Source organism: Ammospiza caudacuta, chromosome 7 (assembly GCF_027887145.1).
Source record: "Ammospiza caudacuta isolate bAmmCau1 chromosome 7, bAmmCau1.pri, whole genome shotgun sequence".
NCBI lineage: Eukaryota > Metazoa > Chordata > Aves > Passeriformes > Passerellidae > Ammospiza > Ammospiza caudacuta.
This window is the reverse complement of record NC_080599.1, coordinates 25,510,402-25,535,650: the sequence shown is the minus strand read 5'-3', so window position 1 is coordinate 25,535,650 and position 25,249 is coordinate 25,510,402. Positions and strand designations below refer to the sequence as shown.

Genomic DNA, 25,249 nt, shown 5'->3' with positions numbered 1-25,249 from the left:
CCCCCACATGACTAAAATCAAACTCCACTTAAAGAGGAAATTGTGTCAGCCACAGCTTCACCTTCCCCTGTCACTCACTGGAAACAATATAAATACGGCTGTAGTGGTGAGGGAGGTCAGAGGAGACTCCACCTCTGATTCCTGGCACTGTCAGAGGGCTCTGCCTATCTCCTCCCCACAGGGACACCTCCTGGGTAAGACTCCAGCCCTCAAATATACCAGGTGCTTGCTCAGGAAATTGGGAAGGCCAGCCTGTGTCTGTGATCACACTCTAACTGCTACATGCTGTCATCTTATTGCAAAAGTTCCATACCTTCCTGGTGATTTTTCACAGGCAGCTTCTCACAGCATTGACTCCTTCTTCTCAGCAGCAGCCAACAAACCCCAGCTCCCCTCTCCAGCAGCTAGCCCACTCTTTTACAGCACTCATCCTTATTGGACACAGCTGTGGCCTGTTAAGGGCAGGCCTGTTCCTGATCTGTGGTGATTCGTGCAGCTGCAACCCCTCAGGGGTGAGATTGCCTTCTACACTATTCTCTTACATTCTATCCCTCCACAGCTGCACTGGCATCTCCCACCTGAGTGTGCTTGTGGCTGCATGGTTCATATTTCCTGGGCTCACACACACACCTGCACACAGGGCACTCACCACCAGCACAGAACCATGGGCTGGGCTGGGAGGAACTCCAAAAGTCATCTCTTTCCAGTGCCACACCAGCTCTGCATGTCTGTGCCAAACTAGCCACGGCTCCGAAGCTAAACCCAGCTATCCCAGCCCTTCTGATATCTGAGGAGCAGCTAGAATGCCGGGGGTGGTTTTCTGCCAAATTTAATGCAAAAATATACTGGGTTTACTCTTAACGTGACACTTTCATTACAAGTTTTAACTGGGACTTTACAAAATAGTTCCCACAGTTTGCTTTGGGGACAATTTATATCTTTTGGGCACTATTTATATATTTGAATCAGGATTTGATATGAAACTATTTTCATGTGGCATTAGATACCTGAGAGTTTATCAGTTTTATCACAGAAGATTAGGCTACAAAATCATTATCTGAAATGAGCAAGCAAATTATCATTTAGTAAAATGAGATCATATGACATGGGTACGATGTTTCAATTGCATTTTCTCACTACTTTAACAGGTTATACTGGTGTTTTGTAGGAAAGCAAAATTAAGTTGCAAAACATTAGATTATTTTTCATCATAGGTAAGTTCATTTAAGATTAATCAACAACCAGGAAGATAATAGAAAGATACATCATGCATGAACACACATACCCTTTTTCACAGATACATGTGAGCAAAACCAAATCAGTACAAGTGTGCATTTCCTTGCAGTATTTTTTAACGCATAGGGCTGAGCACTGAACAGTGATCCAGAGCACAATTTACCCTCTCAGCTAAGAGGGGGTAGAAAAGTTTCTCTGTTGTGCAGACCCCAGAGGCGATGCTCAGAGGATATTCCACAGGAGTGCTCTGCCAAGGACACTCATTTGACCAGGCTCCACAGCAATGTATGTGGGGGTGAAATCACAGAATATTGTTGAACAGCTTTTACTGGGCAAAGGAAATAAAAATCCAACACCTCCACATAAAGTAAAACCTCCCCTATTTTTTTTTTCCCAGGAGCCACTAAAAACATTCCACACATTACACGATTAGCCAACTCCAGTAACACACCTTCCCAGGTAGTAGGAGCTGCTCTTCATCCCCCGCCCATTATTCACTCCATTCCCAACGCTCCTGTTCCACAGGTCGGTTTCTGACCGAAGAACTGCAGGGCAGGAAAGAAACGTGAGGAAGAGCAGGCAACAAAAACGGGCACGGAGAACATTAAAGTAAGTTTTACACTGGACAAAGCAAAGGCACCGCTGAACCCCCACATCGGGAGTCAGCGGGGCAGGAGGCCAAACCTCCCCAACTTCCCTCACAGCAGGAGCGGCTCCGGGGCCTATCCCGGAAAATCAGCCCCTCTCTGTGCCTCTGCTGACCCTATCACGCGAAATCAGCCTCTGCTGACCCCTGTCTCGGGAAATCAGCCCCTCTCTGTGCCTCTGCTGAGCCTATCCCGGGAAAGCTGCCCCATCCCGTGCTGCCCTGTGCTGGCCTTCTGACTGTGCTGCACTGTGCTGGCCCAGCTGTCCCTGTCCCCGTGCTGTCCCTGTCCCTGTGCTGTCTCTATGCAGTGCCTGTCCCTGTGCAGTCCCGGTGTTGTCCCTGTCCCTGTGTTGTCTCTATGCTGTCCCTGTTCCCCGTGCTGTTCCCGCGCTGTCCCGGTGTGGCCGGCGCTCCCGGAGCCCCGGCATTGCGGCGGGCAGCCCCGGAGGAGGCGCGGGGCCCTGCGGGCGCGGCGCGGGGCGGGCTGAGGGAGCGCCGCCCCTTCCTGCGCGAGCCATGGCCCTGCAGGGGGCGCTGCGCCGCGTGGCCGCGGCCTGGGGTGGGCGGTGAGTGCGGGCCGGGGGCACCGGACCGGCACCGGGAATGGGAATGGGAATGGGATAGGGACCGGGGCACGGATAGAGATAGGGATCGGGACCGGAACTGGGATCGGGACAAGGACACGGTCTGGAGCGAGGACTGGGATCGACACTGGGAGTGCGACAGGGATAAGGATCGGGACCGGGACCTGGACTGGGATCGGTATCGGGCCAGGGACCGGGACCAGGACCGCGAGTAGGATTAGGGTCGGGACAGGGACCGGGACGGGGACAAGGACAGGGATCGGGACCGAGACCACGACTTGGATTAGGGTTGAGACAGGGACGGGAACCGGGACAGGGACGGGAATCGGGGTCAGAACAAGGACCGGGTCCGGGATCGGGACTGGGAGAGGGACAGGGATCAGGATGAGGATGAGGATAGGGGTCAGGATAAGGATGAGGGCCGGGCTCGGGATGAGAATGAGGACCGGGATGAGGATGAGGATGCGGACCGAGATCAGGATGAGGATGAGGGCCGGCTCGGGATGAGGATGAGGATGAGGGCCGGCTCGGGATGAGGATGAGGGCCGGGCTCGGGATGAGGATGAGGATGAGGGCCGGGCTTGGGCGCGGGGCGGGTGCGGGGTGCCCGGCCCGCGGTGCCGCGGGTGCCACCCGTGTGCGTGTGGCTGTGGCCGGCGGCGCGGAGCGGTTCCCGTGTAACGGCCTCGGGGCCGGGCTGTTCCTGCCGCAGCCATCCCGCTGCTCCCCGGCCCTGCGGGCACACGAGAAGTGGGCTGGCTGCACATGCTGCAGCTCAAGGGAACCACCATGGCGCAGTCAGTGAAATACCGAAACGAAACAGGGCAATGTGGCCATCCTTTGAAAGCTCGAAGATCTGACTGTCGTTTCTTTTTAGCTATAGAATGGGGAACAGACAGACGGCTTGTGTAGGATTGTCGTGTGGTGCTACCGTGAATCAAATACAGGTAGCATTTTTTATGTTGCTTTTACTGATTTTCAGCATTTATTAAAAATTACTTCAAACCTTTTCTTGTTTACACAAAGAAATACTGTAAATAGTTCTGCCTGTTGAACCTGTTCCTATGTTCATCATGGTTATCAAGCCATGCTGGCAGTTTTGTTTATCCACAGCCCTGGAACCTGATCTTCCTAGGCTGCACCCATTTTATGCATTTTTTTAGACCTCTACTCAAATTCAGTGTTGCCATCAGCATCAGGGATAGAACCTTGAAAATTACTGATATAAAGTAAAGTTAAATATTTTAGAAGTTGTGGGTCTTATAAATTTACTGATAGTTAATGATAGCCTGAAATCCCCTTGAATTTACAGTAAAGCGATAAGGGTGTATCTTCCAGCCACTGCTTTTGGTCACTGTGCTTGCCACTGGCACATCCCAAGTGCCTTACGGACAGAGAAAACTGTCCTAAACAATGTAGGGAGATGCAGGGAGCTGGGCAGACTGCAGAGCAGAGTTGTACCACACACTCCACCATCCCTGTGCTGGTTTGGAGCCAGATGCTTGTCAAACCTGCTTTCAGAGGTGCCAGCAGAGATTTTCCTGTGTTTGCTACTCTAATAGCAGCTTTTTAACCTGTGTACTACTTTCAGGAGTGTTCAATAGCATTCTAAGTGCATTGGCTTGAAGGTCACTGAGTTTTAACTTTCTTTTGAGCACACAGGACATTATTTCACGCAACTGTGTGGTGATTTTCTCTAAAACAACATGTTCATACTGCAGTATGACAAAAAACCTCTTTAAGCGTCTGAATGTGAGTTACACAGCTGTGGAACTGGACCTAAATAGAAATGGAAAGCAGTTCCAAGACATTCTGGAACAGATGACTGGTGGCAGAACAGTGAGTATATTCTCTTATACTTAATAGTAACAGCTTGGGCTACACACATCCCTCTTAGGTTCTATCCATAGCGTTCTTAAGTTCTTGTTTTGAGACAGGTAAATGTGGGATACAAGCTCCTAAATTAAATGCTGCAGGAGGTCTCTTCTTGTAGAACCCCTCTGGCTATCCCTCACACCTGATCTTTGCCCTACTGACACTGAAATAATTGAAGTATCAAAGCCATTTTTCATTTGTATATTTAAACCATTGTGTTTAACAACTTTATTTTATTTTACATAGTCTCACTTGACTCAATGATTGAAACTTATTACAATCACCCACTCAGTATCTTCACCCCACTTTTGAGGGGCACATGAAGTTTCCCATCTCTGTAAATATTATGGACAAGTATGGGTTGTACACTAATATTATACACACATCTAGAAGAACACAGTGATTGTGTGTACTGGAGTCCACATGGCCTTGCTTGAATGTTTACCTTTTTCCCAAGTGGTAACTAATGCAACTTTTGTTTTCTTGATAGGTCCCAAGAGTGTTTATCAATGGGACTTGTGTTGGAGGGGCAACAGATGCTCAAAGGCTTCATGAGGAAGGCAAACTGCTGCCTTTAATTAATCAGTGTCAATCAAGGCAACCTTGCTGAGCAACCACCTCTAGCTTCGTCTTCCTTTGTATGAACAGAGTTTCAGATGAAATCAGAAGATCACAGACACAGCATGAGCTGCACTCAACAACCTCAAACCATGGCTTTCTGAATTACAGATCACTCTTGACAGACTTTATGGCTTTGGTGAATTACTTGGTGTCCTTGCCTCAGCTTTCCCACAAGCCCAATGGTCATTAGCAAACATTCTGTAACTCTTGGGGCTCTTAGTGAGACAGTGATGTCACTTCATGGTGATTACATCCTGCTCCAGGGAAGCCCAGGCTCTGCAAAAAGAATCCTGTGGGTTTTGCTGCACATTAGTTTGCTTTCTAGCTTTGTCTCAATAAATTGTCAATTTTATTTAATGGTTTCTTTAAATATAATTATTCTGTGTCAAACTGAAGTGTAAAGCAAACCCAGTTTGCAGTGATACTGGTGTGTGCATGTCTGCCTCTCCTGTACACCAGTGCCTGATCACCCAGCTCCCAAATCATGTGTCCAATGGAACAGAAAAGGGAATAAAGACTCTGGCGGCTTTAGAGAGTGACAGCTTTCATCTTTGCTCTGCACTCTGAGGGATCAGCCTGCACTGCCATTCAGGAATGGCTTCCAGGGGGGCCAGGCAGCTCCAGCACTCAGCTGCACACTGTGGTACAACTGATCCAACAGCAGCATGGAACATAAGAGCAAGAGAAGCAGGTCTAATATGCATAGAGTTTATTTAGTACTTAAATTCTACAGCCAGAATGCAGCTTACTAGCCATTTTAACTTTCAGTTAAATGTCTAACAGAAATGACTAAAATTCCATAGTTTCAGTACAATGTACATCCAAAGCCAGACCAGGCAATGCCAAGACTCTTGGTTATTTCAAAGTAGTTCATATGCAAATAGAAAATTATATCCCACTCTTCAGTTAAAGGGACCATTGCACAACTAAAGGTGCACATATTAGAATAAAAACATTAGTCAATAATTTTTTACTCACTTTTTGTCAATTAAGAATCCCATTATTTCCATTGCTTTTAGCACTGCATGTACCTAAACTACTTTTTCCCTCAAGGAAAAAAACCATCAATCTTTAATTGCAGCTAACTAGGACAGCAAGAATATCACTTAAATTTGACAGCTTCATTTTTGTGATGCAGGTTTGAACTCAGTTTAAACTGCATCATTTGTAGAAAGTCTTTAGTATGCAATTGTCTGCATTGTGCATCTTTAATGTGTAATCAGCTAATTCAACACACTGACTTTGTTTCATTTTAATTATTGCAGTTTCCTGTGTGGTGCTAGGACACAGTCATCGAGGTTTACACAGATGTGCATCTCTCTCTGAATTTACACTTAATAAAGAAATTTATTTTGCACATACGGTCATATAAGAATACTAAGTATTCTTATGCTCTGTGTACAATTCTTCAGCCAGTGATGTTTTTACCAGAAGCTTAACAACAATTTTGTCCCCAAAGCTGATAAACCCTTCACGTAAAAATAATAACAATAGTATGCAAAGGAATTTTTCAAAGACTTTTTCATTTTGTTCCCTGTTTAGAGGCTTGTTTTTTTAACCAGTAGTCTAAAGTAACCCTTTGAGTTCCAAGTTGTGGAAGTCCCAGGGCATTGTCACTTAAGGCAAATTCTCTTGCAGCCATTGAAACAAGCTGTGCCTGCAGATGCAAGTGAGTGCCCCATCATTAAACAGGATCTAGCTTAAGGCACCCAAAGGGTTAACTATGTTTCTTTTTAACCATATTAAGGCTCCCCATCCAAACAGTTTTTTCATTGTGTACAATTTCACAGAAAGTAGCAGCAAGACAGTGCCTTTGTTACTGGATGGCACAAAGCCATGTTATGCTTAAGTTAATTAAACATGATATGGCAGTTAAAGTGTGGTTCTAATCTAGGGGAGGAAAAACCCAACCAAAATTAAGAACCTCAAGAATAGTCATTAAAAATTTCCATCTTTTCCCCCTAGCATTGTCTCCAAAACAAAGTTGTTTCTCTTAAAATATGCTTGTCCTGGGATGTAAATATTGAAATTTATCCAGTAGAAGATCTGAATACCTGCTTATCCATCTTAACTCCCAAGCTTCTAAGAAGCAGAAGAAGCTGGAAACAAACACTGAATTATTTAATGAAGCACACAGAGCTGTGAATGTGCCCATGTGTTGCTTCTTAAATACAGAATTATTTTTAAGGATTAGAACTGCACTTTTACAGGAGAATGAAAAGACATTTTATTTGTAACTAGTTGTGCTTAACTCTTAAGCTGGTAGCATTAGGAAAACAGCTACTTATATTCATTATTTGTTAATGAAGCAATTGTAAAAGTTCTCAACATACCACATATATATGCAAATACATATATACATTTAAACTTAAATTCAGAATGCAGAAATACCTAAAGAAACCACGCTTTGCAGTATCAGAATCATAAATCCAGATATGTAAGCACACATATTTAAAGACACCACACCTTCTGCTAAAATTAGCTTATCTTTTATGATTTCCCTCAGGGCAGCATACCCATAAAACACTGTCCTGGTCAGTGTTTCACCTTTTCCCCAGAACTCTTGCTCAGCCATTTGCACACCCCACAGTGTCACGGTAAGATGAAATCTCTACCAGCAAGAAAGTCATTAGAACAGCTGCTTACAGCAGCCTTTCTGTGCACTGCAAACCACTGCAGACAGCAAAATAAACCTAGAAACTGGGGGAATTTCATAGAAACTAAATAAAAGGGTTAAAAGCACAAGAAACTCAAATGATTCTTTACTTAGGTTTACTTCTATAGCCTTTTCTTTCAAGACTTTCTCTTGTCAATACTGCAAAGAAACTGCCTGTTTATTCAGAATATTAATTTAAAAGTTTTCCTGATTCTGCATGACAGCAGCTCGATACTATTTAAAAGAATGAAAAGTTTCAAATCACTGAAGTACTTCTAGAAAAAAACTTTACATTTGAAAAGCCAATTGTAATTGTTACTTTTTTCAAATAAAGCCATTCACAGGCAGATGTTGGATTTTTGTAATAAATAAAGTATACTTTTGTAACTGATTTTTACATTCAGTTTTACCAAAAATCTGACAGATACAACCAATTAGATGTTTTGTAAGAGATTTATATAATTAAAGAATAGAAAAAAGTATTCATTATTAGAAACATGAAATACTATGCCATCAGTTCTGGGGCAGGGAGCTAAGCAAGCACACTCAAGTGACAGCAAGAAGGCAGAAGAATAGGGGCAAAAATAAAAGAAAAAGGAATGGATGAGAGCTTGTGAAAAAAGATTCAAGTATAGGCCTGAGGTGACAAGATGGAAAAGGAGAAAAAACCCAACACTAACAGAGAAAAGAGGACAGCAAAAGAAGAAGAAACAAAACAAATGGAACCAAAACAAAAGCTTCTGTTATGGTGCCTGTGAGCTCAGGACGGGGTAAGCAGTATTTGCAATGCAGACAAAGATCTTTCTAGTGTTTTTACAGTCAGAGCCATTATTAAAATACATTTCCCAAACTGCTGGTGTGTTTTTAAGCCAAGAATATACTTTGTTGAACAGCCTTTTAAAGGCATACTCATCTATGGGCATCAGTTAACAACAGCAATGTGAAAAACCAACACAAACCTCCTTAAGACTTGTGTTTGACAAACAGGTTTAACAGTGGTTTTCAGCAGCAAGGTATTTTAGTGCCAGTTATTAGCAGCCCTCACACTAATAGTGGGCATTTAGACTGGCCCTGCTGACCTCAGAACTACACCTACCCTCAGACTTCTCCTTTTTGAAACAGAGGACTGCAATCTAATTCTACAAGCACCTCAAACTCTCCTACTCCTTGCTCCAGGTCTAAAATTCCTGACACAAAATTCTATTTCTTGGTAAAACTATTACTCTCATTATTGAATGTATTACTCAATGCTGATGTGATCACTGCATTATTTTTAAAAACTCGATAGCCTCCTGCCCTCTCCCTGTCATTTATTGTGTCCCTTCCAAGAAGAAACCTGACCCTGGATGTTCAATCCTCACAAGAGGATGTTTCACTTCTGCTGTGCTTCCAACCACAACATGCTTTTCTTCTTTCTTAAAGCTAAAGTAAACACATTACAGTGTTCAATACCATAGTGTAAGCTCCAGAATTGTCAAGGGGGTCACAGAGAAATGGCAGTCAAACTGAAACCAGTAACTGTTAGCTATCAGGAAACCTGGAAAACCTGCATTTTTAGGAAACCTGCATTTCCCTGGTCTACAGCTGCACTCTGCATTTAGACCTTTTTTCATTCAGCATTTTGAATAAAATGAACTAGCTTTAAACTTGTCCCTGCTCAATGCTTACTGGTAAACTGCAGTGCACAATTATAGCCCCTTTTCTACTTTTCCAGTCAGTGTTCCTCCAATGCAATGACCATTACTGATTTGAAAGTCTCCTTTTTGGTGAAAGAGTAGGTTGTTTATTATACACTGAACTGAAGCTTAAGTGTATCAATTTTGTCTTAACTCACTTTTTAAATTCTTTTTCAAGCATTACAGTAATTATTGCCTCTTTACATGTCTGGAGTTGTTTGGGGAATTATCAGTTTAGTAGCTAAAGACCAGAAACAGGCCATGTTATGGCAAGTGAGTCATGCTGTCCCCTAAAATTCAGTGTATGGGCAGATAAAAAAGATCCTCTATGGACAAGGAATATGCAGCATCATTCCTCTATGCCCCTTAATAGAGGAGAATAGCAAGACCAGAAAGAAACTCCCAGAAAGAAAGGTCCACATAGTACAAAATTGCAGCTGTCAGCATTTACTTCAGTGCAAATCCTGAAGGAGGAGCAGATGGCAACGTGGTCTGACCAGTGCTGGTTTTACATCTCATAAACCACTGACCAGGTTTTCAGTCCAGAGTTACTACACATGTTCAGGAGCACATTCTGTACCCCAGCAGGGATGACCACCTTTTATCACTGATCACAGCTATCCAGTGTCAACAGGTACAGGGACCTACAGTTTCTATCACTCCTACTGAAAAATTCATCTTTACCTCCACACTCTAGTTCAAGGAACTGCATTTTAAACTGTACTGCTTCCAAAGATGCAACACCACTATAACCATACATTCAATCTGTTAGTAACTACTCTAATTTTTATTTGCAATAAATTGACTTGAAAGTTACTTGAAACACCTGTTTTAAGTTTTCATTTTATATTTAGTCCAAAATACTTCCTATTACTTCACAAATACTACTGCAAATAAGAAAAAGTACTTGCAAAAGATACTCATCTATCAGTTATTCTTGACATCTCTAGCTTAGAAGGAAACACCCAATCAAATGTTTGACTATTGTGTCATTTAAAATGCATTACTATCAAACCCAACCCCAAAACATCAGTGCATTTACTGGAAATAATTATTAATATGTATTGAGCAAATGAGCTTACTCCCCATACTCATGGTGTTTGCTTAGATGCTAAAAATGATATGCAATTTTTCATGAGAAATGGCTGATTTTCTTTTTGCAAACACCAGAGTGCTGTGTCTCAGCTTTTGTAGGAACACTTGGTTTGTTCTAGAACTCACCAGAGGAGCTGGTGGCAGTCCTGTGTCCCCAAGCATTCTGTGAGAGCAGTGAGAATTCAGGAGTGACTTACATTCATGCTGGCTGAAAGGCAACACTCAACCCAGCAGTTCTGTCAGCCCTGCTCCATGTCAGGAAAGGCTTCCCTCTCTGGATTCATTATGCATTAAGGGAGAGTGGAAGGAAGTAGCAGAATACCTTCAGTAACATGTTACATCCTATTTTAGCACCAAAAGAGATATTCCAGCTACAAAATGCAAGCTTTGAATTTATCATCAATAGGAATGAGGCATAATGAAAAGTGTTACAAGTACCAAAAGTATAGTAGGAACTTCCATTTTACATTTAAAAGCTTGGGTTTTAGGCAGAAAAATATGGTCTGATGTGTCATTTACCACTATGGGTAAACATGATATTTTTATAAATCATAATTATTTTCAAATTAACACAAAATTTGCTGTTTAAAACAGTTTGTATTAGCTTAAAAGAGGCTGAAATATGTATGTTTTAGAGGAAGTTGTTAAAGCATCACTAAAAAAACTTTCAGATCTTGTAAGATTGATCTACTAAAGAGATCTTTTAACTTCCCCCCTATACACATAGAAAACACAGAATTAAATACATATACACACAAACTGCTATCAGTTTCTGTTCCAAAGTGGTAGAATACTCACTGGCTTTCTCCTTGTCACACTCTTACTATGAGACTAAAAATAAAAAATTTTAAAAAAAAGAATCCAGTTTCAATCACTTCCTAAACATGATTTTGTGAACATGAAGGAGGCAACTGTACAGTTCATAAAAGTTTTTAAGAATTGGTCACTATAAACTGGAGGTAGTTTTGAAATATGTTAGCTTGAATTAATTTATGAAATCAGAAGTAACACTAACCTACAAAAAGATTTCTAAAAATGAAATACTCTCCTGTTAGGAAGATTGTTTCTGAGTCATTGAATACATTCTTTTGAAAAAAAAAATGTAGCTTTTGTTTCTGGTTGCTCCCACTCAGCTTTGCTGAGCAGGCCAAGACACATGCACTTGTTAATTTTGCTCACTGAAGGTGTGCTGATGCTTCTTGAAGTTGTGACAAGGACTGAATGTGACATCCCAGTCATTTCCAAGGTCTTTTTCTACTAAAAACAGTTTTTAGAACTTCCTGTAAAGTATTTTTAATTCTAAACTAGTGCTTCTGAAATGGTATTGTGCAGAAACTGCCCCCAATTTACCTAAAGAGATATTTCCTCCTGAAAACCCAGATGATAATCCAGAGAGAAAAAGATTAGCATGAGCTCTTGCACTTTCAGTTTTAGCAGTATAAAATGTCCCTGGGTAACTTTTACACTGTATCACAGTCACATGGTCTCAATACATACCAGAAAAAACTTCTTTTGTAGATTTTAACCATAGCCATGGAAACCACTGAACATTACTAACACTTAAAATACAAAGATTTAAAAAAGCCCAAAGAAAACTCTCTCTCAATGAAGCTGCTGGTAAACTGCTATTATTAAAAATACTAAGCCCATTTGTTTCCAGCTCCATTCTAGAAGTAATTAATGAATTTATTCTTGCAAATAAGCATTCCACAGCAATGGGGGAAATTAAAAATCTCTCCATATTTATAGTCTACTATAAATGAAATTAAATTATATACTATGTAACCCTGTAACCACTTTTAGCAAACTTCTCACTGTTATTCTAAATTGTGTGCAACAGGAAAAATAAAAAAAGAGATTCCTCATCTGCTTTTCTTGTTTTCCCTTCACAAAAAGTTAATAAAAATCACAAAACCATGAGGGTTGGAAAAGAGCTCTTAAGATCAAGTCCAACCATCAACCCAACACTGCCAGGTCCACCACAGAGCCATGTTCCTAAGCACCAGATCCACATGGCTTTGGGACATTTCCAGGGAAGGAGATTGCACCACCTCCCTGGGCAGCCTGCTCCAATTCTTGGCTGCAAACAGGATTTGAGGTTCAGCCTCCCCAGTGCCAAGTCAAGAGGAAGAACCCCTGCCCTGCTCCTGCTGCCCCTCTCTCTGATCCCAGCCAGGATGCCCCTGGCCTTGCTGCCCACCTGGGCACAGCTGGCTCCTGTTCACCCACTCCTGACCAGCATCCCCTTTTCCACAGGGCAGCTTCCCAGCCACTCTGCCCCAGCCTGGAGCATGACTGGGATTGCTGTGACCCAAAGGCAGGACCCAGCACTTGGGGCCACACTCAATCCATGGCCCCAGCCTGCCCAGATCCCTCTGCAGAGCCTTCCTGCCCTCCAGCAGATCAACTCAGCCTGGTGTCATCTGCAAACTGAGGGTGCTTTTGATCCCCTTGTCCAAATCAGCCATAAAGCTACTGAGCAGGACTGGCCCCAACAGGGAGCCCTGGGGAGCACTACTGGTGGCCAGCCAGCAGCAGGATGTGACTCAGGCCCCACCACTCTGTGCTCAGCCATCCAGCCAGTTTTTCAGCCAGCAAACAGTCACCTGTCCAAGCCACAGGCTCCTATCTTGTCAGACAGGAGAGAAACCGTGTCCAAGGCTTTGTGAAGCCCAGGCAGCCACATCCTCAGCCTCCACCTCATCCACCAGGGAGGTCACCATTCATAGCAGGAGATCAGGTTGGTCAGGCAGAACCTGCCTTTCACAAAGCCATGCTGGCTGGGCCTGGTCCCCGGCTGTCCTGCACGTGCTGTGTGATCCAGATGTCCCACATCCCTCCCTGGCACTGAGGGCAGGCTGACAGGCCTGTGGCTTCCTGCATCCTCCTTCCAATGGGTGTCACACTGGCCAACCTCCAGTCAACCTGAGACCTCCCTGGTTAGCCAGGACTGATGATAAATGGTGGAGAGCAGCTTGGGTGGATTCCATCAGACCCCAGGGACCTTGGAACACTTAAGTGGAGGAGTAGGTCACTGTTTCCTCCTGAATTACAGGGACCTCATTTTGTTCCTTGTCTCTGTCTTCCCAATGACAGCTGGTCTGACTATTAAAGACTGGGGCAAAGAAGGCATCAAGCACCTCAGCCTTCTTCCCATCCTTTATGGCAATGCTTCCCCTCACCTGCAATAAAGGATGGAGATTCTCTCCTTGGTTCTCCTTTTCCTGCTGATGTATTTGTAAAAACACTTTTTGTTATCTATTTCAACAGTGGCCAAATTATTTTCTAGCTGGGGTTTCACTTTCCCAACCTTCCTGCATAACCTAACAACATCCTTGTAGTCCTCAAGAGCATCCTGCCCCTTCTTCCAAAGGTCTTTTTTCCCTGAGTTCCAGTGACAGCTCCCTGTTCAACCAGGCCAGTCTTCTTCCCCACTGGCTCATCTCTCAGCACATGGGACAGCCTGCTCCTCCTTTTTTAAGATCCTTGAATAATGTCCAGCCTTCCTGCATCGCTTTCCATTCAGGAGTGTTTGCAAGGGACTTTCTCAGTCCTAAAAGGCCAAGGTCTGAACTCTGGGGCTCCTCAGCTCCCTCTACACTCTCCTCAATGACTCCAAAGTGGTGCTCAGGGCCCTGGAGGTGACCACCTGCTCCTGCCACTGCTGGTCTGTGCTGCTGCTGAAGTCCTGGGGGACAGGAAGCTGGACATCCTGCAGTACAGCCCTGCTCCTGGGGCTGGTGGAGGCAGCACATCCTCAGCAGGTGCTGGGCCTGCTGCTGCAGCAGGGGTACCTGCAGCAGAGGAACTCCAAAGTCCATGAGGAGCTGGACAGCACTGTGGTCCTCTTCACTTACCCTGCTGAGGAGCTGGATGTGGCCAAGATGGTGTCTGGGCTGACTCCAGCAGTGGTGGAGAGCAGGAGCAGGGTCCAGCATGCTGACACAAAGTGTTTGCTGTGGTGGTGTTTCCTTGGGCCTAGGCAAAACCACCCTTCTCCTCAAGGCAGTGGATGCTGTGGAGCTTGAGGACAACAGGGATGGGGTGATTGATGTGCTGCAGGCCAGGCTAGCCAGGAAGACTTTGGTGAAGCTCAGGGACCAAGGGTTTGTGAAGTACACTGTGGTCCTGCCACCATCCCATCATAACAGGGGGTCCTGTTCACCCCTGGGACAGATCCAGAGTGGCTGGTGCTGGCCCACAGCACTCAGAGCCCAGTTCCTGTGGTTATCACACCAAGGATGATGCTCTCTGGAGCTCCAGCTCACACAGAGCCCAGGCTGGTCAGGGAATGAATCCAACTAGAGTGTGAGTGTGTGTACAGGAATAAACCAGCTGCCTTGGGAAAAGGAGGGTGCTGGAAACCAGGAAGGTGGCTGAGGAGTGGAGATCCCTTTCTGAAGGAGCATGGAGCAGGGCTGCCAGCTGTGCTGCAGGACTCTGAAGGGCAATGTGACTGCACTGCCAGCCATTACCAGGAGTGTCCAAATGCACAGTGTGCTGCTGCATGGCGCCAAGTCCCAGGGTGACAGCGGTGACATGTGGCTGCCTCCTCCAATGGCAGAGGGATCACTGGCTACTGACAGTTTGACACCAGAGATGCCAGCACTGAGTTTCTCTGTTAGATTTGCATGAGACTGAAGTTCTGTCCAACCTTACAAACACCTTAGTGAGAAGCTCTAGTCAGAGATGCTTGAAGTGCCACCACCTCCTGTAACATTCTGATATGTATACAATATGCCATGAGCTAATAAAGTATATTTGGCTGGGAGTTCCCAGGGTGAAGTCTGTTGCCAGCAATGGACCCACTGGGAAGAGCAGATGCCTACAAATGTTAAATCAGATCCAAAGTGAAGTTTCTAAGGACATCCAAAGCTCCTGTGTCAAAGCCACAGATATCCAACATGCCTCTGTCGTCCGGGTCCGCGATCGTGAAACCGTGGGAGGTCATCCCACAAACCACCAGCTTTGCAGGAATGCCCATTTTCTAGAGGGAGGAGAGCAAAAAATATCAGAAAACATCAGAAAAATATCAGAAAATCTAGAATAAAAAACGTGCACATATACAGTAATTTAAATATGCCAGAGGGCCAAATCTTGCTTGCATAAGGCACTGTCTGAAGAGGAATGCCAGAATCAGAACTGCAGGGTGCCTGTCAGCACTGGAATGGCAGCTAACCTCAACTAAGGAAACCAAACTACAGACTTCTGGTATTCATTTCAACAGGGTGGAAACTATGTAATGATTCAAGTCCATACACCCATGTCTGACAAACATATTTTTGGTAAGTTTATTTAAAGCATAAAGGATTGTTTGCTGAATAAACAAGCAATGTTCTTGGAGAAGGCATTCTTGTCTGTTCTATTGTAATATTAGGAAGCTGTACAGCTTAGAGCAGTCCCTTTAAAACACAATAGGCTTTCTTCACAACATACTGTCACCTCATCCTCCTGACATTTGTCTTTAGTACTTCATTGAAACATTTTGACATCTACTGCAGACAAAGTTGAACTTAGTTCTGAGAGTCAAATATCATTCTGTAACAATTATAAAAACTTATCCCATCAATTATTCATAGGATTTAGAAATTCATGCAGTCCCTGAGTAACAAAATTTCATGAACATTGGAGCACACCAAGCAGGGGAGGCTAATTACAAATCCTTTTAGCAATTCTGTGGTTTTAAATACACACAATTAGTGCAATATGTGCACTAATTCTGCCTAACTGCAGGCTTGGTAAGATTTTAACAATATATAACTATTTACTGAAGAAAGCCACACCCAGTCCAATCTCTAAAAGATTTTTAGAGCTGATACTTACTTTGTACAGTATTTATTAATCATAAAGAGTCAGAAGCATATTTACCTCTCTGTACTCTCTAAGTGCCACTGCAGGAGGAGTATTCCCAGCAAAGGTCTCATTATCAGTAAATACAATGAAGACATCAGCAGCTGTCTGAGTTTTTTGAGCCCATATCATTGGAAGGGAACAATCAGTGGTACCCACTGGAATCTTATGGAGAAAAAAATAAATATACATGGAACACATTAATACAGAAATTAACAAATCATGGGAAAATTTCTTTTGATGTAAGCTTCATGTCTTACAATTACTACACAAAGAGGCTTCTTTGTTAAACTTGTTCATTTTATCTCAGTTTGTCCAAGACTTATTTTTTTGAGTTTTTTAAAACATTCTTTTCAAGCCAACTCATTGTGACATAGCACTGACATTCTAAATTGCAGTGTTTAATATTCAGCAAATGAAATAACAATGTTTGCTGGGCTTTCTCTAAATAAAATGCACCAAAAAAATCTAATCGTGTACTAGAGCTACACAGATTAAACAAGGTAGTAGGATTGATTACAAAGAAAATACAATGTAACTGCTGAGACTTTTTTTTTTACATACTTCATACATTTTCACTAAAACTTGAGGTAAGGTCATGTCAGCTGTCACTGGACACGGGACCATTTCATGTGAAAAGGCAACAATTTGGGAATCCTTCTCAGTCCGTGCCACAACCTGAGAAAGAGGGAGAAAAGAGTGAAAATAATTCAGTTACATTATTCTGAATTTTTAATGTCTGAACTGAGCCATTACCTACCGCAACAGCACGACAAATGCTTTTGTATTGAAATCATCATGGCTGCTCATAAACAGTAATGGTTCACTTTACGCTTTAAAAATTCTGTAAATAAATATTCTGTAAATAAACACTGCAAAAAGAGCTGAACAACTGCTCTAATTACTGTAACCAAAGATACTTCCATTTTCTTCCCTCCCCTCTGACATAAAACCTTAACTATTTTTAAGGGCCAACAAAAGTTCAATTCCTCTGCAATAAAAGAATGCAACACAAGAAGCTTTAGAATACTAAACTGAGGGGAAAGTGATTGTGAATAAAGGCCACATTGACAACTCAAACAGACATGAAAATTATCCCAATATTTCTTAATCGAATCTGTGTATTTCTATGAATGCTTCTGAAAAAATTTAAACGTGTAAGATAAAGTTATCATTTTTTACTTATAGTAAGCCATTTTATTATGGCTAAGATACGTGAAAAAGCTGCCCTGACCACTTTGATTTACAACAGAAACCAACTTCTTCAAACTGATGTTTCTGAATATGGTTGCTAGGAGCTTTCAGCAATGAGGCACCAGGTCACACCTCCTGTACCCAAAAAATATTATATCTGAGTTTCCTCTTGGTTTCTAACCAGCTTTAGAGCACCTTTCTATCAAAAAAGCAATTCAAGCTGAAAACAGTTATAAATAAAAGAAATTGAAAGCCTCACCATACACATTACTGCTGCAACCGTGCTGGCATTGAGCACACTGCCCAAAACCTTTTGTGTCATTGATGCACTAACATCAACTGCAATTACAATGCGTTTTCCTGTTGGTTCCAGTGTCTGAAAAAATAAAAGACAAAAATATCATAGGTACACATAATTTATATATTCATTTCTTCTTCTGCTTTCACTCCTAAAGAGGGCATTTTTTCCACTTTCTGGGTAACATCAGGACAGTGCTGTTGCCAAAGTTTCAGAATTGCTACCAACCCCAGGAACTGTTCCCGATAAGCTTTCAGAAAACACAACTCTTAGAAAGCTTAACAAATTTGAGAACTATTATTACCTTGAAAGCTTTGTAAAATGAGGCATCTAAAGCTTCTAAAATGTCTTCATCAGGACGCCACAAAAGCTTCCCTCTGTTTCCATGTCCAGCTTTGTAGGTTTCTAATGCAACCAAAATATGGAAGGGATGTATTCTACCCTACAGGTACAAATCAAAAATAAGGACATGAAAATTTCACCTCCTTAAAAAAAAGTAACAAACTAAAAAGAAATTAAAATAAGTTCCTGCTACAAAAAAAATCACTGGTTTAGTATATGGTTACTTTAAATTTGTTAAACCTAAAGAGTTCATGCAGTTACACAGCTGTTGGATGAACCGATACTTGTGGGTTACTGATAATGGACCCCACTCCCTCTCAAGAATCCTCTAATTAACACCAAATGGGATGCCATCACCAAAATTCTGGTAAGATTTTGCAGCTCTATGATTGTCCAGTGCTATTTTCCATCACAGGCTTACAGTAAAACAAAGTCCCTGCTCAGCTGAAGAGAAAGGAGCTGAGCAAGGAAAAGAACCAACTTAAAACTAACTTTATACAAGATACAGTAACACTGGATAATAAATTATTTTTGGAACATAGCATTCATTTTTCTCATGCTATAAAACACTCCAAATTTTTTTGTCTTTCCATGTATAAACTTAACTTATATAACCATATCAACATTTTGTTATCTTTATCCAGTAGGGGTGTTTCAGTCCTTAATCACTGCCAGCATCAAAACTCAGTAAATCTGAATGCTTGTGCATGGTCTATCTTCCATCAAGGTATTGCACCATAATCTTTGCTCTCCCTTCTCCAGGAAGTATCCAGAGAAAAGGAATTGCAATAGGATGGGGGAAAAAGGACTTCTGTTGTGCTCAATTCAGCTCTAGTGCTGAAGAATTTCAGTGTCCTGATCATTATCTTCCCAGCTCACAAAACTGCTGCTCAAGACACTCATCCTCTCTCCCTTTGACTAAATCTCTGAAAATGCTATTCTCTCTTTGGAAAACTCTTTTTTCCCCTCTTACTTTCCTCCCACTTGGATGGACAATAAAGCAATCAGAAAAGAGCAATGTCCCCTTGCCCATCTTGTTTTTCCCCTCAGCTGCTATTCTATTTTCTTAAGTCACTTAAGAATTATAAGACTCAGAAGAAATTGATGAACCCAACTAGCAAAGCTTGCCACAGCCCTCACTTAAAAGATCCAATAGCTGCCAGTACACTTATTTTATCTGAATGTTTCAGAAAGCAGGTGGGGAATCAAATGAGAAATTATAAACAGAAGTTTTAAAATAAAGTTGCAGGCATTAAACTGCAGTTTTTAAATAAAATACACTTACATAACTAAACAAAAATCAAAATCCACAAGGGCTGGCACTGATTATGAAGTTCTCACCTTTTTTAGCAGTTTCTCATTTCTCAGTTTTTCACATACTATTGCCACTTCTGAACCTCGTGGTTCAAGCACTGAATTTGCTGACAGCTTTCCTAAGTTTCTCAACAATACAGAAATAGGCATTTCCTTGAGTAATGCCTTCCAAACCTATGATGAAAGAGAAGGGAAACACAGAAAGATGAGATTCTCAAAGCACAAGAATTGTTAGCTGTACATTGAATAAGTCTATTTTAAAATAAATGTACACATTATATTAAGGTCTTAATTATTTTAAATTAACTATTTGGGTAAACAACTTGAAAAACAGTGTAAGGGCTATTTTGAAAAGAAATCTAGACTTAAGACTGAACAGCATTACTCACTGTAGAGAATTCATACCTCTGAGGAGAATTTGACTAAGGAAGTTACCTACCTCTTTAGATTTCAGATGGTTTGTCAGGAGGTGCTCTCTAACTAGACCATACTCCTCTATCAAATGAATAACTTCCAATTCATCTTTTGTGCGTTTGACTTTCTCCACAGCCTCCAGATACTTCAAGAGTTTTTCAGTCTCAGCAGAAACTGCTTTCTCTTTATAAGCTTCTTGGACATCTTTCCACCCCTTGGTAATATACTTAGTGACTATAGCAATTCCTGATGGAAAAGAAAACCATTTCTCAAGCAGGATTACCATTTGTATACTGGATTTTATCATTCTAGCATGCAAATCAATTAGCAGGTTTCATTCTCAGACCTACCAAACTCCTACTGAAAAGGTCAGCCACACACAATTCAGAGCAGTACTTTTAATTAGTGTATTCATCTCCTTAGAACTAAGGAGCTTCATGTATTTGCTACATTGCCCACAGAAGCTGTGGCTGCCCCATCCCTGGAAGTGTCCAAGACAAGGCTGGATGGAGCTCTGAGCAGCCTGGGCTAGTGGGAGGTGTCCCTCCCCATGGAAGAAGGGCTGGAACTGAATCATCTTTATGGTCCCTCCCAACCCAAACCATTCTAGTATTTTAAGATTTGAAGTCAACAGATCTTCCCACATAACAAATAAGGGTTATTTCATCATTTGTAGCCAAATAGGAACAAAATGAGGGGGTTATTTCGTCTTCCCTTGGCATATGAAAGAAAATAATGAACAAACCCTGTTTACCTTGAAGATAAACAGGTCTGGTTTTTGATAGGATCACCCTCATTTTTAAGATGCAATTTACAGGATATCCTCACTAAGAGGATAAGCTCTGTTTACCTTGAAGGTGTTTTTTTTATATGATTACCCACATTTTTAAGATGCAATTTACAGGATATCCTCACTAAGAATTCATCTACAATGGAACTCAAGTTTCCAAAAATACTTCCACAGTAAATATAAAAGGTTTAAAACACAGTATTTTCAGGTAAATAAAAATTTATTACCTTCACTGGCAGGTTTTAGGTGGGACAACCTCAGAAGATCTTTATGAGACCAACCACTTCTTTGCTTATATTTTGTAACTGCTAAAGCAAGAGCCATGCCATTCTTTCCATTGTACCAATCTGCAACAGCTTTCCTCAGAGCACGGCCCCACATGCCACATTTCATGCCCTCCTTCAGATCTTTTTTAAACTGGATGAAAGTAAAGAGATGGGTTGGTATGCAACACACCTCGGGGACAGCTTTAAACGCCGCTTGTTTTGTTTTGGCATCAGAGCACTGCGAGCAAACGGCGAGGGCAAAGAGCAGGGGCTCCTGTTTTGCCGCTCTGCCCTCTTGACTAAAGGCTTTGATTTCTTCCACAACTTGGCAGCCTCTGCCCTCTTCAATGAGCCTCAGCAAAGCTTCGGCGTTCTCAAAGCCCAGCTTGTGCTCCTTGACGTGGTAGGCGCTGCCCTCGGAGCCGAAGCACAGGAAGTGCTGCAGCCGGGTGCTGTCCGTGAGGTCCCAGGCGGCACCGCCGGGCCCCGGCGCCTCGCTCGGGGGCTGCGCTGGGCTCTCCTCCGCCTGCATCCTTCACACTGCCGGGCTCTGCTGCAACAGCAACACCTTTCATTAGCAACTGTGCTTCACTGCTCTTTCAGCAAAGTAAACACACGGGGTCTATGAGCTTGTCATCTTAAGCTTTCATTCATGAATTTAAGTATACTCCAAGTGTCCCATAATACACATTATTTAGGGGAAAAGAAACAAAAAACTCTCTAAGTTATAATAGTGACTAACTTACTTCTTAAAAACCAACTCAGAAACTATTTAACCCCCGTAAGTGGCACACAAAAACCACCGGGGCCTTTCTGGCTCACTGCGACCCTGAGAAAGTCTCTTTTCCCAGCCTGAGCACTTGAAGAATGAGTCAGAGCTCTTCAATGCCCGGTCTCAAGGTTGTTTATTGCGTCTTATCTATAAAAAATTTTCTCCTGCCCTGCTGGGGTCTGTCCTGCAGGACAGTCCCACAAACACTGTGTAGAGGGATAGAATATAAGTAAATAAAGGTAGTATAGAAAGTAATTTTACCCCCAGAAGAGTTGCAGCTGGGTTAATTATAAAAGATTAGGAGCATGCCTGTTGTTAACAGGCTGCAGCTGTAGCCAATAAGAAGAGTGTTATAAAAGAGTGGATTGGTTGGCTGAGGGAAGAACTGGAGTCAGTGGCTGCTGTGAGGACAAGGAAGAGTCAGTGCTTGCAGGAGCTGCCTATGAGAAACATCAAGGAGGTATGAAACTCTAGCAATATGGAACCTTTGCACTATAATCACAACAACGTTGCCTGCCCCTGGGGCAGTGTTACGTCTTTATACTAAAAACTATGTGTACAGTATTTACAATAACTTTCCAATACCTCTCATCTATGTTAGACAGTGAGCTTCTGCCCTAAACCAATCTAAATCTTTCAGAGCAAAACAATTTATTGCCCTCTTATCAGAAGAAATGAGCTTCTTCCCACTTTGAAGGAAGAAGTTAAGATTAAGAAGTTGACACAGACAAGATAGAATCCTGTGTTTGAAAGGAATTTATGTATCATGTATGAAGTGCATGAATATACAACAGGCTCTTGTTTTTAAGCATCCCTTTTTGGGCCCGTGCTGCCCAGAAAAAGGTACCTGGATGTCCCTAACTCTTTGTCTTTATTGTCTCATATTGTCCTAATTCAATTTGTCCAAATTATCATTACTCTAATTGTATTACTATTTTTATAACCATTTTATTACTATTAAGCTTTTAAACTTTTAAAAACAAGTGATTGGCATTTTTCACATATATTACATCACTTTCTTAGGTAGTTTTTTATATTGCAGACTAAGTGGCTCAAAATTCAGATCTTGCCCTGCTCTGTTTTGCTTAAGAATTGTTAATATCAACCAACTGAAGAAAAATGGGGCTGAAATGAACAACTAAGATATGGAAAAAGTGTAAAATTGGAAGACTTTGTGGGAGTTTATAGATGGTAGGTTTCAGTGACTAAGCAGCTCAAGAACAAATTATCTTTGCTACAGGCTCAAATAGTCTACTGCTCAAAGTAAGAGCCAAGAAAACAGGGACATTTTGGATTCTGTACTGCTTTACACTTGAAGGTAAGAAGCAAAAATCAGCACAAAAAATCACAATCATTCAGGTCTTTCTATTTATACACTCCTGAGCTGCAAGAGAGCTGTAATACTTGTAGGGCAACACCACTGGTCTTACTTGGAGAATATCCAGCACAGCAAAAATCAAGCCAGGACAGTTAAAATGAAGCAAATGCAGGTGAAATGAAATTAGCAGGGTGAGGGTAAGCAAATTCCTCATCACCACTACTTTCAAAACATTAATAGCACAATAATAAACTTAGTTTACTCAGTTCTCACTAAATAAGAAAATTACACTGAATAGCACCAAGCGCTCCTACTGAAAGCTAAAAAGGCAGAACCATTAGTCCACTCCATTAAACTTCACACAAGCCTTAAAATACAGGGACTAAAGTCTGAGCCCACACAAATGATATTTCAAACATTTTTAGCTTTCAAGAATTGCAGCTAATCTACTTTTGACTTTTTTTGCTTGTCTACTTTTGACTTTTTTGCTTGTTCAGAGAGTGAAGACAAATAAAAGCCATTTGCTCCATTTACCAGGATAAGGTAGCACAAAAAAATGTCACTAATGTAGGCAGAGGGGTTCGCTCCCACTCAGTTTCAGTAAGTAACATTGATTTACTAACAACTTCCCTACTTCTTTGACAGAGAATTTCCCCTTTTCTGCAAGCAACTAGAAATGCACCTTTCCTCTGATTTTGCACATCTGCACTAATCTGCACCCAGAATTAAACAGCCATCATCAGTGCTCCCATTACACTCTACAAACTGATAAAATCATAATAATAGAAGCCGTATGCTGGCACCTGGTTTAAGAAAGTAGGTTTCATTGGAAGTTAATAAGAAATATCTTTCATTGTATTATTTACAGCATTGGTGCTCAGCTAAAATTATATATTCTAAGCATGTTTCCTGACAAGCCTACTTAAATACACATCATGTTGAACTGACTTTTTCCCTTACATCTGAAGCATGCAAATACACTGAAAATAACAAGGGTGGTATTCCCCTTCCATGAATACCAGACCAGGACTTTTTCATGTCTAAAGAAATTTTATTTCAATACAGTTCCATCAGCTCATTTCATTACACAGTTGATAATGTTTCATAATAAACACAGAAAACCCAAACAAAAAATCTTGAAATCACAGTAAGCATCCATTTAGTTATCAGAAAAAAAAAATGGCACATGAAAGATACTGAGAAACACCATTATCTTAAACACCATTATCTTAAAGGAAAAAAAAGAATGGGAAGCATGAAGGATCACCCATGGACAACAAGATGTCCATGTATATAAAATACTGAGAATGATTTCTTGCTGTAGCTTTCATAGAGGGAAATTGGTAGCAAGAAAACTCTTATAGATATTAACAATGGATAATTTTTATGTCTACTTTTGTATGGACCAGGCTATTCATGGACTCACAACACTGGCAAGAGGCATACACCTGCATCCATATAATTCTGACACAAACCCATAATAGAAAAGATAGTTTCAAATAGTTTTTCTGACACTTAGCTTCTTAATTTGCTTTCTTAGGAAAGAAAGCATAAGCTTATAGCTTATGCTATAAGCTACCAACCCAGATTCTGTTACAATTTCTAACAACTGTCTAATGTAAATTGTAAATTCTTAAAAATAAGCCTGTATTTTAAAAATTACTTTTGAAATCAACAATAGCTGATGCAAACCACCAGTCTTACTACTAAGCAGTCGCAATAAAAGGATCAGATTTACATTTCACCAGAGTTACTGGAAAAGCACTTATTCATAGTTGAGCTGCTCAACTCATTTTTAACCCTGTATTACATCCCAGCCTCAAGAGTTCCCAAAGCTTTTCCCTTCCTTGGACCCATCTCTCTCCTCTGCCCAGACCTAAAGCTTATTTTTTTTAATACCTGTACAACAGAGACAACTTTACCCTAACAGGTGTATAAATGCAGATGCTCACTTAACATATGCTCTGCTATAAGCCTACTCTTCACCTGCTGAGCTGCAGTAGGTAACTTGAACATAAAACACCTGTGGAGGATTTATCAACAATATTCTGGCTCCATAAGCACTTTCATTTTCTGAACTACAGGAATGCAAACAGCAATTCTTAAAAGTCCCAGACTAGGATTTTTATAACAAAAATTGCTAAATTAAACTCCATGGCTGTTCACCATTACTAATGAAAGAGAAAACCCACTCTATTTCAGCTGCCATAGAAATGTGTAAGTAAAATATGACTTTGACAGCTCTGAAACAGTCTATACATGTAGAGTAGTAAGTCAGTATTTGTATGTTGCTGTACCA

At 41.7% G+C, this 25,249-nt stretch overlaps 2 protein-coding genes across 4 annotated transcripts; one reads left to right on the top strand and one right to left on the bottom strand.

Moving 5' to 3' along the window:
- Window positions 1-1,826: 1,826 nt before the first annotated feature.
- On the top strand, window positions 1,827-6,534 carry GLRX2 (glutaredoxin 2). 3 transcript variants are annotated; one of them, XM_058808610.1, is made up of 4 exons: window positions 1,827-1,845; window positions 3,347-3,416; window positions 4,132-4,308; window positions 4,835-6,534. In XM_058808610.1, exons 2-4 carry the CDS (start codon window positions 3,354-3,356, stop codon window positions 4,952-4,954), a joined length of 360 nt encoding a protein of 119 aa, XP_058664593.1. In that variant the 5' UTR covers window positions 1,827-1,845; window positions 3,347-3,353; the 3' UTR covers window positions 4,955-6,534. The 3 variants fall into 3 exon arrangements, with proteins under 3 accessions (XP_058664593.1, XP_058664591.1, XP_058664592.1); XM_058808608.1 differs by lacking the exon at window positions 1,827-1,845 and adding an exon at window positions 2,402-2,451; XM_058808609.1 differs by lacking the exon at window positions 1,827-1,845 and adding an exon at window positions 2,557-2,647.
- Window positions 4,698-21,392, bottom strand: RO60 (Ro60, Y RNA binding protein). Its single transcript, XM_058808605.1, has 8 exons — window positions 20,822-21,392; window positions 19,830-20,050; window positions 19,418-19,564; window positions 18,039-18,176; window positions 17,696-17,812; window positions 16,807-16,920; window positions 16,261-16,407; window positions 4,698-15,379 (listed from the first exon to the last, which is right to left on the bottom strand). Exons 1-8 carry the CDS (start codon window positions 21,390-21,392, stop codon window positions 15,227-15,229), a joined length of 1,608 nt encoding a protein of 535 aa, XP_058664588.1. The 3' UTR covers window positions 4,698-15,226.
- Window positions 21,393-25,249: the final 3,857 nt, after the last annotated feature.